Source organism: Mauremys reevesii, linkage group 2 (assembly GCF_016161935.1).
Source record: "Mauremys reevesii isolate NIE-2019 linkage group 2, ASM1616193v1, whole genome shotgun sequence".
In the NCBI taxonomy this organism is placed as follows: domain Eukaryota; kingdom Metazoa; phylum Chordata; order Testudines; family Geoemydidae; genus Mauremys; species Mauremys reevesii.
Genome location: NC_052624.1, coordinates 176,861,901 through 176,881,005, shown reverse-complemented (window position 1 = coordinate 176,881,005; position 19,105 = coordinate 176,861,901). Strand labels below are relative to the sequence as shown.

General features: G+C 42.6%; 1 protein-coding gene across 12 annotated transcripts in view; it reads right to left on the bottom strand.

The window, feature by feature from the left end:
• Window positions 1-19,105, bottom strand: part of PHACTR1 (phosphatase and actin regulator 1) — a 426,275-nt gene that overhangs the window by 95,089 nt on the left and 312,081 nt on the right. For all 12 annotated transcript variants that reach the window (XR_005594204.1, XM_039525218.1, XM_039525220.1 and 9 more), the window contains one exon: window positions 4,231-4,311. Coding sequence is in view for 11 of the 12 variants with exons in the window: in XM_039525218.1 (XP_039381152.1) it covers window positions 4,231-4,311 (81 nt within the window). In the remaining variant the exon portion in view is untranslated. The remainder of the gene's footprint in view (window positions 1-4,230; window positions 4,312-19,105) is intronic.

Here is a 19,105-nt window from a genome sequence, read left to right as displayed (position 1 = left end):
TATGGTAAAGTATATTTAGTCTTGGAAAAGTGAATTTAAAAGATATATAATTAATTTAAAGGAATCTTGGCTTTCCAATGACATTCTAGTGATTAAATTCTGAAATTGTTTCCTGTGTTGCATTTCCATTAAAGTCAATGGGAAATCTTCCCCTAGAAAACTTGCAGGTCTGAGGCTCATATTTTTACCTGTCCCTGGCAGGTCACATGATATCTTGATAAATAGGAAAGGTATTTTAGAGTTTTTGGACTTTGAAAAATTAAGCCTCCAAGCCCACAGAGAAATGCTTATCTTTATGCAGGTGAATAGTTCCATTGATGTCAAATGACAGAAGCAGAAGTCACTGGGACTGTTCATGCACATAAAGCCAAGCACGTATGTAAGTGTTTGCAGAAACGGAGCCTTATTCTAATATTTCAGCCACTGTGAAATCTGTCCATGGTAACGAAAGTAATCTTACTAAGGAGACAGAGGGATGCAAAAAAAAAAAAATTGCAACCAGGGAATATTGTACAGCTTTAAATGACAATCCAATATCTTTTTCTTTAAAATGTGCATGTGGGGAAATGAACAATGTTGTTTGGTGTTAAAAATGGTTTTATTGGACAGGTTTGTGATGACCTACAATAACTCACTTCTGGCTTCTGCCAGGACAAACAATATAGTCAAACAACTAGTTACCTTATGAACAGATAAATGATTCCAGTAGCCCCTGGATTTCATGTAATCCTCTTTGTCCTGAATTCCCCTTTTACCAGCCTCCGGTAGTAGTACAATACAGGATAGTGAGCAGGTATTGCAAACTCATGCCAATAAAACTGTTTACCACCACACACCACCATGTACAGTAAACACGCACGCGCTCTCTCTGTCACACACACAGAGTTTTTCATAATTCTGTATTTCAAAGTGCAGTGTGTCATTACTTTAATACCATGTATTATTTCTTTTTCCTCACAATTGCATATATTTTCAGACTTAGGTGCCCTATTTTAGGCACCCAAATCCATATTTGGGGACATATAAAAGTAGTCCGATTTTCAGAGGTGGTGGGATGCAGTTCCTAATGATAGTCGTAGTGTTTGATGATATAGTATTTCATTACAGAAGACAGTGTCACATAAGTATGTGTGGAAGGGGATTTTCCTTCTGCACTTTGATTTTCTTGCTATCAGTGTAGAGAGAGAGCCCTCTTTATTGGCTCTATATACCTACATGTTTGTTTGTTTATTTAGATCCATGTACTATGGTCCCAATTCAGGAAAGCATACCTATTCAGGACAGCACTGAGCACAAGCTGAAATGCTGTACTTCACAGGGATGGATTTAAGCATATGCTCAAGTGTTTTCCTGAATCGGGGCCTATAAAAAGAGCACCCACCATCCATTTGCTCTAAGACCCTGTGATAAATGAACTGAGGGGGATGGGGGACTCCCTTTTATGGACAGCCAGCCAGTTAGCTACAAAATCCTCGTTAGTAGCTGTTCTCTACTTGCTTTACCTGTAAAGGATTAAAAAAAGCCCAGAGGTAAAGGGAAGGGAGTGGGCACCTGACCAAAAGAGCCAATGGGAAGGCTAGAACTTTTTAAAATTGGGAAAAAGCTTTCCCTTTGTCTGTCTATCTGTTGTTCTCCAGAGAGAGGAGACACAGAGCAATGATGCTGTAAGAAGCTTTAAACCAGGTATGAAAAATCATCAAATCATACCTTGAAACTACTTATCTGAAACCCAGATATGTAAGTAGATCAGGGAATGTCTAGGAAGACACGATTAGGTTTCTCTCTTATTTCTTTATGGCTTGTGGACTCCTCTGTGCTAACCCCAGAGGCGTTTGTTTTGCTTGTAATCTTTAAGCTGGACCTCAAGAAAACCATTCTTGATGCTTAATTAGTATATTTGCTCTTTTTAAATCTAGCAAAAGCCTAAGTTCCAGATGTATTTTCTCTCTCTTGTTTTTTAATAAAATTTACCTTTTTTTAAGAACAGGATTGGGGTTTTTGTGTCCTAAGAGGTTTGTGCATATGTTGTTTAATTAGCTGGTGGCAACAGCTGATTTCCTTTGTTTTCTTTCTCAGCTCTTTCCGGGGGCGAAGGGGGGGAAGCGTTAAAAGTGCTTGAGGGTACCCCACAGGGAGGAATTCCCAAGTGTGCCTTCCTAGGTCCAAGGGGGTTTTTACACTTGGGTGGTGGCAGTAGCCACCCATCCAAGGTCAGAGAGAAGCTGTAATCTTGGGAGTATAATATCAGCCTGGAGTGGCCAGTATTAATTTTTAGAGTCCTTGAGGGCCCCACCTTCCGCACTCGAAGTGCCAGAGTCGGGAATCAGCCTTGCCAGACCCCTTGAGATAACTTAAAATACAAATAAAAATGCACTCCATTATAACTAGACTGCAGTAATTCCAGCCCTTATAACCATCCCCAACTAGCAAACCAGGCAAATTAACAGTTGATACTACCTTTCCTCTTCAACAGTAAATCACCCTCACCAGTCTCCCCTGCCCATTTCAAACGTACAGGGGAAAAAAAAGATGAGCTCTGCAACATGCCTTAAAGGTCATCAGATTCAGCCTATCCTGGAGCAAGGTGGGGAGTAAGTTCTGAGGCAGAGGGGTCCTAATTCAATTGGATTCCAGCTCTAGTGCTTCTGCTTATCTTAGTTACAGCTCTGTACCATGGTGAGAGAAGAGATCTCTTAGACAGATCAATTTAGTGTATGTCTACACAGCACACTAAGCCTCGGCTGAGACTCAAGCCCCTCTTCCGTTCACATAGAAATTAGTCTGTTGACATATTTAGTCTAATAGACTATTTTTTTAATCATTGGAAGGAGTTAGTCACGTTTCTTGGTGACATTTAAATCAAATCATTCTGCCATGTGGAACACCCAAGGCTATATATAAAATTAGGTAAGTGGACAAGAATTGCAAGCTTCCACAGTGAAGTAGCATCTGAGCTGACTTCACAGAAATAAGGGCAAATAGTAGAGCAGAAGAACTGCTAGAAATAAAGTGTTAAAAAGCGGCTAAAATGAACAAGCTAAAATTTGTAATTTAATTACAAACACTGTACTTTTTGAATTCATTTAAATGGTTGCAATCTGTGGGATGGGAATGAGTTAGGCGCCTGACTGACTCTACACAAAACGATGACAGGAGGAGGATGAGGTGGCCTATTTAAGTATTTATCACAGTGGAACAGCTATTGGGCCAGAGAGAGAGAGAACAATTCTGCAGTCCGGTGGTTAAGGCATCCACCTGGGACGCTGAAAACCCAGGGTCCAGTTCCCCCACCCCCATTGTGGATAAATAATGAAAGAGTGATTGAAAAGCTTCAACTGGAGAGACAGAGAGATCCCCAGTTGCTAGACCACTTTTCTAACAGGTGGGAGACTCCTGTTCAAAACCTCTCTCTCCATCAAGAAGAGAGGAGAATTGAACCTGGGCCTCCCATAGGCACAGTGGAGCCAAAACTGGGATGTAGGCACCTAAAGGCACCACAGGATGAGAGAAATTAGGGGCCTAAATCTGGGGTTTAGGCAACTAAGTACCTTTGTGGATCTGGGTTTAAGTGCTTGGCTGAATTATTGCCTTTGTGCTCTTTACACAGGAAACAACAGAACAAACTGAAGGAGAGGTTAGATGACTGACAAATAGGTAATAGGCAATGTGTATTTGTTGCCTTACTTACATGGGATGACATAAAGCAATGAAATTTCATTCTTGGGTGTGAATGTTATTTTTCTTGTCACATTTGTGAAGTGTCCAGGTCATGAGTATTATGGATTTTCAGATATGCCATAGGAATCTGTGGTGCCCTGTGCTCTAAGCAATCCAAAGCAATGTAAATGATTTCCCTTTCCACAATAGTTAATCCAGCAGTGACTCAACCAGAATGCTGATATCAAGAGCCAACATGGGGTCATTCCATTTTTCTTCATTATGTCCTTGTTATCAAGAGAAGAGTGATTGCCATATACTGCAATAATTTATCCTTCAGCTACTTTACATATGTTTAATTATTAACTCTCATTAGATGATTTTTACAATTATTCAAAGTGACAAACCTAAGTAAAATTAAAACAGAAGTATGAAGGCCTGATTTGGATCTCATTAGGTAAACCACGAGTTAATACCATTGAAGTTACTGGGATTATAACATTACAAGATCAGGCCATAAGACTGTACTTACAGTATTGTCACTTTAAAGTTGAGTAGACAGGTATCTCTTACCTTTATCATAGATTTCCTTCAAGACGCCTCGTTTTATCAGCTCCTCTCTGCTTTGCCTCATTGATATTTTTCTTTCCAGAGCTACAATGTAAGGACAAAAAGTACGATTAAATACAAAAATAAATGCCAAGACAATTTTGAAAGGTCATGTGCCTTTTATAGCATTTATTTTTACTCTCTGGGCCCAATCTTTTTCCCACTGAAGTCAATGGCAAAAGTCCCATTAGTATCTGAAAACCAAGAGAGCCACAACTCTGTAGATTTCCACTTGTTGTAACATGACTGTTGATACAAATGGATAGACTGATTTATTGGGGTGCACTTCTGTACTCTCACTGCTTCATCAAACACATGAGCCAAGTGTTTTGGGGAGAATTAGAAAGGATGAGAAGAATGGGGTATAATTCATGTGGAGGGGGGAAGGGAAGACAGAAAGAGATTTGAAGGAGCACAGCATTTGGCTGTGAAACCTTCCCATACCAGATCAGGATGAGCTCATGACTTATCTCCTGTAAAGGACCTGAACCTGCACCTTTGAAGACAATGGGAATTTTGTCATTAACTTCAGTGGGAATAAATTCAAACCCTTAGGGCACAATGCAAGACACATCTGAAGAGACCTTTCCTCAAAGGAGGCAGTGACATTTATGTTGGCAAGTCCCCTTCCTCATATAGATTTCTTCCCAAAGAAAGGAATCTTGTGAAATACACCCCTCATGAATCAGAAGGGTCACAGTGTTAGACTGTACTCACAAAAACAACGAGGAGTCTGGTGGCATCTTAAAGACTAACCAATTGATTTGGGCATAAGCTTTCATGGGTAAAAACCCCACTTCTTCAGATGCATGGAGTAAAAATTATAGATGCAGGCATAAATATACTGACACATGAAGAGAAGGGAGGTACACATGAAGGGGGAGTGGAGAATATGCTATATTCAGGATGACAGAGAGCCATGTCCTCATCTGGTGTAAGTCAGAGAAGTTCCATTAAAGTCTACATCAGCTAAGGTTCTGGCCAAACACGTTATAATTCTTATTTTGGTGCCTAGATACCATGGTGATCAGGGCACCAGAAAGACAGATAGAATTATGCTGTTTGATTAGTGCAACAGCAATTTTAAAGCAATGTCCAGTTAACCAAAACATCAAAAAGTAATTGGCCTTATCTGTCCATTCAGGCATGTATCGGAGAGTGAGCAAGGGGTACATAAAACGATGCATAGGGTTTGCTGAGATTTTGTGTGCTCTGTGAGAAACCAAGGCATAGCTTGCCAAAAAGGAAGCACAGTCAAGGGCAAATCCCTAGTGCCATATGCTCTCCTGTCAGCTGCAGCACACAAAAAATGAACCAGGAGGAAGCAACTTCAAGCGGAACAAGGCAGATTTAAAGCAAAACGGTCCCTGAAATGACTTTTTCCTCCCCTCCAAACATGAGAACATAACCACTGGTTGTGCTGCTGCCAATTCTCTGTTCCTCAAGTCAGGAGATACTGAGTACTTGGAGGATGGGCGAGCTTTATATCGACATCATGCAACTTGTTTGCTATTAGATATATACTGTGTGATGATCAATTTTAAGATACTAAGGCCTGGGCCCTGGTGTCTATTATAACTCTGCTTATAAAAGGTATTGTGTCTGATGGAAGTAATTTCTGTCTCTTCTTTTTTATCTAATTCTTAGATTTGATTATATATTTCTAAAGATAAAGTAAAAACAAGTAGTCAACATCTAATGTCTCACAAAAAGCAATATATGAACAGTTGTATATATTAAATACATTTGCATTTCCTCATACACCTGAAATCCCAGAATGATCATCATATCATCTTGAACATGTCCAATTGACCTCTAATGTCAATTAGGGCTTAAGGGCTGTTCTCTAACCCGGAATAGAAGGCTTCAGACCCAATACCCAATCATCTTCTATAGTTTTATGTCTATATGTATGTTTCAGATATTATCTTCTGCTTTGATCACTCTCTACATTTAACATAACAAATCTCTTACAAGAGACCTAATAGCTATACAATATGGATAACATTTTCAAAAGTGACTTCCATATTTAGAAGCCTACGTCCCACTGACTTTCAGTGAGATTTAGACTCCTAAGTACCTAAGCACTTTTGAAATGAGATTTAGAGTACATCTACACTTTGAGCTGGAGGAATAAATTCCAGCTCAAGGAAACATACCTGTGCTAGCTCTGATCAAACAAGCATGGTAAAAATAGAGTATAGCAGTGGAAAGAGGGGCTAGCCGCCCTGAGTACATGCGCAGCATCTTTGACTGGTATGTTCTCAGGACAGGAAGTCCTTCGGCCACTGATTGCGCTGTTGTGGCTACTCTCTATTTTTGATGAACTAACTTGCTCAAGCTAGCGAGAATATATCTCCTCGAGCTGAAATTTATGTCTGCAGCTCAAAGTGTAAAAACATACCCTTAGTCACTTTAGCCCTTTTGAAAATTTTACACTTTGTGCATTTTGCTGAGTATTGCGTCTAAATAAGCTGTAACACACATATTGCTATCAAGGGCATTGCATTTTTGAAAGACTGGTTATTTGTCTTGATTATCTGACAAGACAGTAAACAGTAAATGAAGCCCAAATAGACCAACAAGCACCAGAAAATGATTACATGGGCTAAAAAAGTAATTCAATAGATCCCATAAGAAGCATCAAGAAGCCAAATTAACAGTTCAACAGGTTCTCTAATGATGAACTGTTATTAACTACCAGAACAATAAAAACAGCAAACTTAACTTTGCAAGATACATGAAGCATGGAGAGGCTTCCCAGCTGCGAGAAGAGAGGAACTGAGGGACAGTTGGGTCTTTTATCCCCTCGGGGTGATAGGCAGTTTTGCAATTGACTTCAATGGGCCCAGGAGTTCACCCTTGGACTCTAAGGAGGGTAGGGTGACCAGATGGCCAATGTGAAAAATCGGGATGGGGTTGGGGGGGTTATCGGTGCCTAAAAGCCCCAAGTATCTGGATTGTCCCTATAAAATTGGGACATCTGGTCACCCTAAAGGAGGGTAATGAGCACAACTCCTACAGATTTTCATCACTAGCAGAAGTTCCATTGCTTATGAGTAAGACAAGATTTTAATCACAGGTATTTTTAGTAAAAGTCGCGGACAGGTCACAGACCATGAATTTTTGTTTACTCCTCGTGACCTGTCCATGACTTTTACCATATACCCCTTACTAAAACTTGGGAGCTTGGGGGAGAAGTCTTGGGGCTGCCAGGGCGTGGCCCGAGGGGGCGCGGTGGGTACTCAGGGGAGCGCTTCAGGGGGGCACCACAGATATGTAGGGGAGCGGTGCAGGCCAGGGGGGGCACTGCAGATACTCAGGGGTGTGGTTGTGGGGGCTAGGGCAGGTTCCCTACCTGGCCCCTGGGAAGCAGCAACCTCCAGCTCCTAGTTCTATATGCTGCCTCCGCTCCGCCCCAAGCCCTGGTTCTGCAGCTCCCACTGGCTGGGAACCATGGCCAATGGGAGGTGCGGGGGCTGTGCCTGTAGGTGGAGGCAGCAACTGGAGCTAGGAGCTGATGGTGGGGAGTTCCTGTCACCCTTCTGGGGAGCCCTTCCCCCAGGTAAGAACCACCCCACACCCCAATCCCTAGCCCTGAGCCCCCCCCACACCCAAACTCCTGCTGCTGGGGTGGGGGGGAGACTGCCCCAGCAGCAGGAGTATCCAGGTGTACGAGCTGCTTATGCGGCTTCCGGGCCAGTCGCACGGGCTGCTGCAGAAGTCACGGAAAGTCACAGAATCCGTGACTTCTGTGACGGACACAGAGCCTAACTTATGAGCACAGGTCTATGACTCCATACAGTTTGCATTTGCAAAGGCAACAAATTCTGATAACCCCAATTGCTTGGAAATAACCTCAGACTTTCCGTATCTGGAACTTCCTCACTCGCTGAAACTACACCCAGAAATTGCTGCTCAAACTAGACCAAATCTTGCAGTCCTCTTTAGGGTAAATTCCCACTGGTTTCAGTGGAAGTCTGCCTGAGTAAATGCTTTAAGATCTGGTCATTTTATATTTCCTTGGATTAGATGGAATTTTATGCTGCCCCATTTTGGCATTGCTTTTAAAGCTTTGTTCTTACACTCAGCACAGTAAGGTCCTGAGCCTGCCCCCATTGAACTAAATGATAAAACTCTTCCTGACTTCAGTGGTGCAGGACCTGTTCTTAAGTAAACAGGAAAAACTTGAACCTGTTGAACTGTTTTTTCAACAACTCTGAGAAAATCTCTCATTTCCCATTCATTCAAACAGTGAAGTGCATTCACTCTGCCTAACAGTACCTCTCTACAGGAAACCAAGTTGGAAGAAATATCACCAAAATAACCACACCTGCTTACAGGCAGCAGCACTGTTCACTGAATGGAGATACTGAGAGTGTCAAGTATTGCTAAAAGGTATTTTGAAAATTAATATACTAAACTGTACCTTAGGCAGCTAGATAACCCATGCATACACACAGGAATATGTGTGCGCGCACGCGCACATGCACTCTTATTTAGTCCACTCCTATATAGTTCACTACGTAAGGTATTACAAGTAGCATTTCTTTTATAGTCAGGAAGAAGCATAAATGAAGAGCTTCAGCCCACACCACTCTACACCCTGCAGAATCAAAACCAGTGGTAAGGGATAAGCTAATTTCATGGAGAGAAGTCAACTTTTCAGAGAGGCAGACATTACATTTCAGTCAGACAGTCCTAATTGGAAAGACAAGAAGTAATGAAAAAAAAATCACAGTAGACAGAGTCCCCTCTTCAAAATAATTGGATAGCCAGACAGCTAAGTAGAGAGAAATGCTTCTCACACAGACACACTGACTATTTTTTTAGGCTCAATTATGTAGAGTTCTAAACATAGATTGTTTAGGATGATTGTCTGCACACCAGCTTCTTCATGGTCCCTGTAGAAAAGCTGTGCCTGTCACAGACATCACATCAGATGATGACACAAAAACTTCTGTTCATAGCTTGGGCTAAAAACAAGGACTTTGCTTTTTTTTTTTTAAAAAAAAGTCTCCTGTGTCCACTTAGAAAGGATTTGGCAGCTACACTCAAAGAATTAATCACTTACCCTACTGAACCAGAGTTTCAGAGTTACCAAAATATCTACAGGAAGGGCTTCTCAGGCTGTTCATCTAAGGACAGCACTGAGTGACAGCAGGAGCTGATGATATTAAAACTCTAAGAATCAATCATTTTTCTTTATTAGGACTCTTCTCCCCACCAAACAAGTCCTGTATATTTATGTGCGTGTCCTCTGAAGGTGCTGTGGAATCAGGGTGAGATAATCACAAATGCCCAACTTACAGTTCATAAAGCCTATCTGTAAAATTCATAGCGAACTAACAGCTTGAACAATGTGAACTACCTGCAGAGCTCAGAATTACTCTGACAAAGACTGAAAGCTCTTTTGCTAAGGATTTTCTTTCTAAGGAGGAAGCTGGTACATAGGGTGACCAGATGTCCCGATTTTATAGGGACAGTCAATTTTTGGAGCTTTTTCTTACATAGGCACCTATTATCCCCTACCCCCTGTCCTGATTTTTCATACCTGGCTGTCTGGTCACCCTACTGGTACAGCATACATTTATTCACTATGTACTTAGAAGGGATCTATTCATAAGAGAAGAAAAATAAAGACCTTTATGAATTAACCTTTGATTCTTGAGAACCTTGTAACTTCAGTGATGGGGAAAATTAAGTATAATTAATATTTAAGATGTATTCCTTCCATTGGGATTTTTACTAGTGATATCGATTAACCTTGTTTTGTCCATTCATATAACATACTTCCTTTTCCAGGAGGATAGAAATCAATTGCAAACTCTTGCTATAGGAATTAATTAAGTTTTAAAACTATATTCTGCTATCAAAATAAATGAACTAGTTTTTAAATAAACCAATTTTCAGTTGCTGGTTTCTAGACAAAGAGGACACATACATGGACACAGAGAGAGAGAGTATATTTTGCTACGCTGATCTACAGTATACAGTTTCTTATCTGGTTTGATAAAATTAAAGATAAATATTTTTATTTACATTTCTGAGCCAGTGTTTTTGAGCCTTTTTAAAGCAGGGTCATCCCTCTGTTATTCAAGTAGCGCTTTTCTCAGTGTCTGGTCCATGAAAATTAGAACAGTCTAGACAAGGTCACAAGGATTTCCTGCCCTCTCATCCTGGAAACATACCACTATATTGTCTTTATTCCTTTAATAAACCCTTGTGCTCCATGATAACAGCGATCATGGTCTGTTTCCAGCTGAGAAGGTGAAGCATACGGCTGCCTGTGGGCCCAGTGCTTAAGCTGCTGCATTAAACCACCCCAGAGACATTTATGTAGTGAGGAAACATCAGCCTATCAACCCTACCTACCCATCTCTCACAGACCAAACTCTGTAGCACGTCAGCACCCCCAACACATATATGAGAGAAGATTGCCACCCTTTGCACAACATGCCATGCTACTGATTAAACTACTGGGATGACAATCAACACTCAAAATAATCTGCCCTCGTCAGATGGATCTTAATCTTGCTCTTGTGTGCGGCTGCCCCCTTGGCTTTCCTCTAAGAGAACACTGTGGCATGCTTAGTCTGAATTCTTCCTTTTAAAGACCACTGTATTTTTCATTGGTCATGTAGTCAACAGAGGTCACTACAACATGGCAAGAGCTCTCTATTTTGTAAACTATAATCTGGAATCAATATTCAGAATTTGCTTTTCTAATATTCCAGATATGGATAGTTAGGAAATACATGTAAGTTACTGGCTCCATGGTGTGAAGATACACAAACATGCACCATTCCCTTTAGAATTACGGAGGAGAGAGAGGTATTTTCGTGAGATACTCACATGAGAGCCACCAGTAAATGGTGTATTAAGACATCCTGAAACTTGTTTTTCAAACACATGGAGTTTCTCGGTAGTCAACTGGTACTCTACTTGATTTAAATGAGTAGTTTTGAAAAGAGAAATAACGTGGATGAAAGTCTCAGACAGAGCAGGGCAAAACTCACAGGTTCCAGTTCACAGGAGGCTCAATTAATTTTTGGTTTGTTCCATTTAGGGTGACCAAGTGGCAAGTGTGAAAAATTGGGATGGAGGGGGTGGGGTAGGGTAATAGTTCCCTATATAAGACAAAGCTTCTACTACTGGGATTATTGACAACAGCGGGACATCTGATCATCCTAGTTTCATTTCACGAGTTGACATCCCTGAGCTTTGCTTTGAGTCTGGAGTTTGGATGAACTTTAAAGTCAAAGTGAAACTCAGGTGAACTACTGAATTTTGTCTTGTTTAGAAGTGAAAGTGAACAAACCCACCCAGTTTTGCATGATTACAAATCAAACCCATACAATCACTCCCCAGAACCTGTGAGAAGGGGAGAGTGTTCAAAAGGTTTGCGAATTACAGAGAGGCTTTTGGCAAACCTGGACCACGTTTACAATTACATACAAAAGCAGGAGTCATTATTTCTTTGTGGTGTCACATAGGAGAACAACTTTCCGGTCCCAGCCACAGCCTGTGCTGCCACACTGCAATGTTATAAAACATGTGAGTCAGTGAAGGACAGAGATGGGGGTGTATGAAGTTGTGTGGGTTTTTTTTTTAATTTGCTGATCTTATACAAATGGCAAAAGAGTGAACTGCATTTCCAAATCCGTTGACACTTAAATGACAGAGAAGAGTAATTCCCTCCACTGCAGCAATTACTAAGTGAAGTTATATGATTTATGTTATAGAGGAGAGACTAAGAATAAACAACAACAATACCACCTAACTCTTATCTAGCAATTCTCATCAGTAAATCTTAAAATATTTTCCAAAGGAGACCATAATAATTATCCCTATTTTACAGCTGGGGAAACTGAGGCACAGAGCGGTGAAGACTTATCCAAGGTCACCCCAACAGATCAGTGGCAGGAGCAGGAATAGAATCTAGGCTCCCTGAGTCCCATTCCAGTGCCCTATCCACGAGAACAGGGGTGGGCAAACTATGGCCTGCGGGCCGCGGCTGGCCTGTCAGATATTTTACTCTGGCCCTCAAGCTCCCACCAGGGAGCAGAGTCTGGGGCTTTCCCTGCTTCGGTGCTCCAGCTGGGGAGTGGGGTTGGGGGCTTGCCCTGCTCTGTGCATGCTGTAGCTCCACACAGCTCCCAGAAGCAGTGGCATGTTCCCCCTTTGGCTCCTATGTGTAAGGGCAACTGGAGGCTCCACAGCCAATGGGAGCTGCAGGGCCGATGCCTGTGGACAGGGCAGCATGCAGAACTGCCTGGCTGCACCTCCGCATAGGAGCCAGAGGGAGGACAAGCTGCTGCTTGAGGTAAATGCCAGCCAGCCAGCCAGAGCCTGCACCCCGACCTCCTCCCATGCCCCTCCAAACCCCCTCGGTCCCCGCCTGGAGCAACATCCTGCACCCCAAACCCCTCATCCCCAGCTGCACCCAGAGCCTGCACCCCCAGCCGGAGCCCTCACCCCCTGCCCACCCCACACCCTAATCCCCTGCCCTAGCCCAGAGTCCCCTCCCGCACCCTGAACTCCTCATTTCTAGCCCCACCTCAGAGCCCGCACCCCCAGCTGGAGCCCTCAGCCCCTCCCGCACCCCAATTTTGTGAGCATTCATGGCCCGGCATACAATTTCCATACCCAGATGTGGTCATCAGGCCACAAAGTTTGCCCACCCCTGCACTAGAAGATGGTCACAATCATCCCTTCTAGTCTTAAAATCTATCAATAAATCTATGACTGATTAAGACAATTGAAATAATTGATTAAAAATCAACTAGAAGGCAGAATGAACCTTGCTCATGTTATTCCCAGTTTTGTACTGAAACTGGCTTTACTGTAGACAGTGACTCACTTAAGTCATGGGGGAGAACCTAGCAGTGCTTCTTGTTTTCATAGAAATCGGGATCAAGGAGCACATCTAGTTTGTGTCTCTTTTCATCCCCTATGACATTCTGACTACTGAACACTCCATAGTGGGCTGAAAACTCTGGTCAGTCACATCCAGCTCAGCACCATCAGTAAGTTCCCTCTCATCTAGAGCTGGTCAAATCAGCAATCATAACATTTTATCGGAAAAAAACAAAAAACAAAACCCTTGGCTTTTTTTTTTTTTAAACTGAAATGTCAAAATTTGAAAAATTGCAACCACTTCTACTCTCCTATAGCAGGATTGAAAAGCAATCAAAGAAGAAGCCATTCTAGGAAAAGGGCTAAATTTCCAGCCAGCTGCAAAGTAACTCAACATAATGGATTTCACAGACCAAACAGAGGAAGCCTGACAGAAGATGAATAAATGAACAGACAAGAAATAAAACAGGACATCTCAAGCAAAACAGTGGAAGGAACTGTCAGGAGGAAAATCAAAGAGAACGTAACTCTGAACTAGGGTGACCAGATGCCCCGATTTTACAGGGACGGTCCCGATTTTGGGGTCTTTATCTTATATAGACTCCTATTACCTCCCACCCCTGTCCCGATTTTTCACATTTGCTGTCTGGTGACCCTACTCTGAATGAATGCAAACCCACATACCTCTGACAAAAGGTGTCACCATCCTCATCTCTCCAGCTGATAAACAGAGACCCACAATCTTCATGAGTAGATATCATGCAACAATCAGATAGTAACAGCAGCAACAGCAAACTACACAGACTGGTGAAGAAATAGAACACACTGCCAGGGTTTTGCCAAAAGCACATGGAAGTGTCTCTATTAACCCTAGGTCTGCCCTTGCTTTCATAGGCTCAGACCATAGTACAGGACCCCTCGTGGCAGTATCAAGTCCACCTGAGGAGATGTTTGCATCAGTGAAAGGTGTCTCATAGACTTTAAGGCAAGAAGAGATTGTCATGATCATCTAGTCTGACTTCCTGCACCTTGCAGGCCACAGAACCTGATTCACCCACTCCTGTAATAGACCCATAATCTCTGGCTGAGTTACTGAAGTTCTCAAATAATGATTTAAAAAGACTCAAGTTACATAGGTTTCAGAGTAGCGGCCGTGTTAGTCTGTATCCGCAAAAAGAACAGGAGTCCTTGTGGCACCTTAGAGACTAACAAATTTATTTCAGCATGAGCTTTCGTGGGCTACAGCTCACTTCTTCGGATGCATAGAATGGAACACACAGACAGGAGATATTTATACATACAGAGAACATGAAAAGGTGGAAGTAGCCATACCAACAGGAAGAGTCTAATCATCTCAATTGATTAGTACTTGAGGTAAGCACCGCCCGGAGCCTGCGCCCCTACACTCCCCTGTGCCCCAACACCCTACTGCAGCCCTTATCCCCCTCCCATCCTTCGAACCCCTCACTCCCACCCTGGAGCCCCCTCCTGAACCCCAAATACCTCATCCCAAGCCCCACCCCAGAGCCTGCACCCCCAGCCAGAACCATCACCCCACCCCCAGTGCCTCAATCCTCTGCCCCAGCCCTGATCCCCCTTCCACCCTCCAAACCCCTCAGTCCCAGCCTGGGGCCCCCTCCCGCACTCTGAACTCCTCATTTCTGGCCCCAACCCAGAGCCCGCACCTGCAGCTGGAGCCCCCATCTCCCTCCCTCACCCCAATCTCCTGAGTCAGCCTGGTGAAAATGAAGGAGTCAGTGAGGGTGGGGACAGTGAGTGACAGAGGGATGGGGGATGGAGCGAGTGGGAGGTTGGGGCCTTGGAGAAGGGGCGGGACGGGGCAGGGCCTCAGAGGAGGGGCGGGTTGGGGGCGTGTGTCAAGGGTGTTCCGTTTTGTGCGAGTAGAAAGTTGGCAACCCTATTCTTGTATGATATTCTGGTCCTCCTCCATATTGGCAATAGCTCCCAACTTTGTGTCACCTGCAAATTTTATTAGCACACGCTCACTTTTTATGCCAAGGTCATCAATACAAATGTTAAAAAGATAGGTCCCAAGACCTGTCTGTGAGGAACCTTCCTCCAGCCTGACAGTTCACCTTTCAGTGGTAGTCTCCCCTTTAACCAATTCCTTACTCATCTTTCAATTCTAATATTAATCGCCATCTTCTCCACTGTAACTAGAATTCCCATGTGGAACTGTATCTAATGCCTTACTGAAATCCAGGTAGATTAGATCTGATGCATTTCCTTTATCTAGAAAATCAGTTATCTTCTCAAAGAAAGGATCAGATTGGTGTGGCGCAATCTACCTTTTGTAAAACCATGTTGTATTTTATCCCAATTACCGTTTACTGTTATGTCCTAAACTACTTTCTCTCTCAAAATTTATTTTAAGACCTTGCATACAATTGAGTCAAATTAACAGGCCTGTAGTTTCCTAGTTCACTCCCCCACCCCTTTCTTAAAAATAGATACTATATGAGCAATTCTCCAGTAATAGGATATGACCCCCGAGTTTACAGATTCAATAAAAGTTGTTTCTATTGTGCTTGCAACTTCATGTGCCAGTTCCTTTAATATTCTTGGATGGGGATTATCTGGGTCCCCCAAAGTGGATCCTGGGGGTCTGTATCATACCCCAAGCACTATCCCTCTGGTAGCTTTCTTCCCCAAAGTGACTTATCCATTCCATCACTTCTAATTTCTTTATAGTCTATCTCATCAATAATATACAATGCTACTCCACCACCTTTACCTTTTTTTCCTGTCTTTCCTGAACAATACATACCCTTCAATATCAGTACTCCTGTCATGAGTACTATTCCATCACGTTTATGTTATCCCTATAATATCTGGTTTCATTTCTATCTGCTCTAGTCTTCTGATGGCCTGGTACCAGCTAGAAGAGCCTCAAACATGGATAGTGCTGCCAAGGGGCAGGGCCAGGGCAGCTGAAAGATATTCTGATCCAGCAAATTCCCTAGACAGTCTTCACTGGTGTGGCTTCTCTGGACCCCTGGATGTAAATTAACGCTGCTGAGCGAGAAAGGGTGTGGTGCAAATACTGTCTGTCTTCCCTCAGAGATGCATACTTTATGGAGTATAGCTGCCCCATTGGTGCTGGGACAGTTTGTATCCTTTGTATCAGCAGCAGCAACTAAGACCCATCGACTCCTGCATAGGAAAGAGATTTGAGGTCCTGCCAAAAGTGTGCAAGATTGATCAATATATATTCTCACACACACACACACCCCTCCAACCTATTTTCTTGCCACCTTGAGAAGTAACATAAAATGTCCTAAGAAGTTGTTCAGAAACCTGACCAGGACTTTGGAAGAACTGAAGAGAAACTACCACCTGCAGAAGAATCCATCCCAGGATTTACATCGGACCCAGGGTATGCTTTGTCAGGAATGTGAGGGTTCAGTCAGAAGTACTCTGGGATACTCAGGCAGGTAGACATGTTCAATAAAGTTGACAGCAACTTAATAAGAAATGGTTGTGGTTTAGTTCAAGAAACTCTCAAACTGGTAGGAGTTGCCAGACTTGTGCAGATTTCACACAATCTACAAAGTGAAAGACCCCAAAGATGTTTCAGACTGTAGATGGAACACAAGTAAAAGATAAACTGATGTTTTCTCCTACAATGTGGTGTAACAGCATACAGAAATTCATAAGGAAATGCAATAAACTATGAACTATAAACAATAAACTGAAACTGTGGGTTCAATACATCAAGTGTTCACAACCACAAAACACCACTACCGTCATCTGAGATCACTGTAAAGGAAAGCGGAATCTGGCACAGAATATCATTCTCTAGAGAGCAGTCTTACAGCCCAGTCAACTGTACATGTTTTCACCAACTCAACTTTCTTTATGCATTCTGCAGGGCCAGTAAAGGAGGCTTCAAAAGAAATAAAGATGCTGCTAGAAGAAAACAGTTAATAGTCTGGTAAGATAATTAATCCTTACAACCTCATTGTACTACCAGCCAGTGTATGTCTCACCACAATGAGCTTCTTTGACAGCAAGAGGACGATAAGCAAACAGATGGCTCAGCAATGGGGATCAGCAGTGTCATCTGTAATTGCAGAAATATATCTGCAACATTGATACATAATAGTGCAACTAATCCTTTTCAAACCAAAACTAAGCCATTCATGTCAGTGACATCATCATAACGAGAAAACACTTTCATGACTTCTCGCAGCTGAAGACAACCCACTCCAAAATAGAGTTTACATATGAGATGCAAATAACTAGCAAGCTGACACTTTCAGATATTCTCACCATTAGACAACATAGCCAGATGGCAAAATACAGACCACAGTTTTCAGAAATGAGTCTAACAGATGTCATTAGACTGGATCTTCCAGTATAACTCCTACATCCTGAAAGCAGCAAAACCAACAATCCAACCCTACCGCCCCTGCATTGCAATTTGACAGGTTCACCTGCCAGTTTTCTGGTCACAAAAGGAGATGGGGTGGGGGGAGAAAAAGTGAGTGGAAGGTGAGAATGAAGGAGGAATGCTTGGATAGTCAAGATAAGGAGAAGACAACCAATCTGCTAGCCAATCAGAACAGTTTAGCCACTTAGTCTGCCAGCCAGGAGGATAGATAACTCAGCTGATAGAAAAGCTACATTTACAATGAAAATGACTAACTTTTACATCTTAATGGTAAACAGCAAAATAAAGTGCTAAACTTTAGATTTACCAGAATGCATTGCATGGTTCTAATAGCCAGGCTAACACACAAAATTAATACATTACCACCTATGAAAACTCATCTTTGCTGCAATGTGGAAAGGTTAATTTGCAAGATACTTCCATATACCAAATAAGGATTTGCATTGGCTGCAAAATCCCTGCAAATTAGGACAAACAGCTGTCCAAAAGGGCATTTTTAAGCACAAAGCGCTGCTACGCTGAAGTCTATTATCCAGTTGGGATTATGTTTTCCAATGTGCATTACTTTGCTTTTATCAGCATTGGATTTCATCTGGCATTTTATTGTCCAGTCACTCAGTTTTGTGAGAAACCGGAGAGACTGAAGGAGCCCCACATCAGAATAGCCCATAGCTCAGTGGCTAGAGCCTTCTCCTGGGAGGTGAGGGACCCTGGTCAAATCCTTTCTTCCTCTCTGGCGGGGGACTGGGGAGGAATGGAACCTGGCCCACATCCCAGGTGAGTGCTCTAACCACTGAGCTAAAAGTAAGAAGGTGGATGGCACTTCCACCAACCCCACCTCCTCCTGCCAGATTTTGAATGAGACCCCCTGTGGTCCAAACAGGTCTATTGGATCAGACCCGCAGGTGACTTAGGCGGATGAACGCCTATCTATCCCTGGGTTCTTAATCACTCTGCAGCTTAGATAGGAGATAGGTGTCCAGATGCCTAGACTGAGGCAGCAGTGTACATATCCAAAGGCAGAAATTAGGCACAAAGGGAACTTTCACTCTGGAAACATAGGTGCTGAGTGAATTTAGGCACCTACAGGATTTGGCAGCAGTTTTGTGCATCTCAGTGAAGCCTAAATTGGGATTTAAGTGTCTAAACCCAGACGGACAAGGCAAATGGATGGACAGTATATCTACAGCCACTCGTATATCTATTAAAAGAAAGGCAGCAAAGCAAACCAAACCTAACAGTAGGACTATCTAATTGATTTTGAACAGGCCCTAAAGGATAGGTCTTCCAATAAGCCATAAAATTGGTTTGGCAGTTTGTGAAAGATATATAATCCAGCTCCCAAGTGTTTCATGCCTAACCAAAGGAAATTGTACCTAGAGCAATAATCCTTAAATCACCTCTTAGAAACATCAAACGACTCATAGCTGAGAATGATAAACTCAGAAACACACAAATGAACCGGTATCATCCCCTAAATGCAGAGCTTCAGTGAGAAGCCAAATTGGAAGCTGTATATTTAATGCTTGATCAAATGATCAAGTAACACAGAGAGAAAAGTCTCAT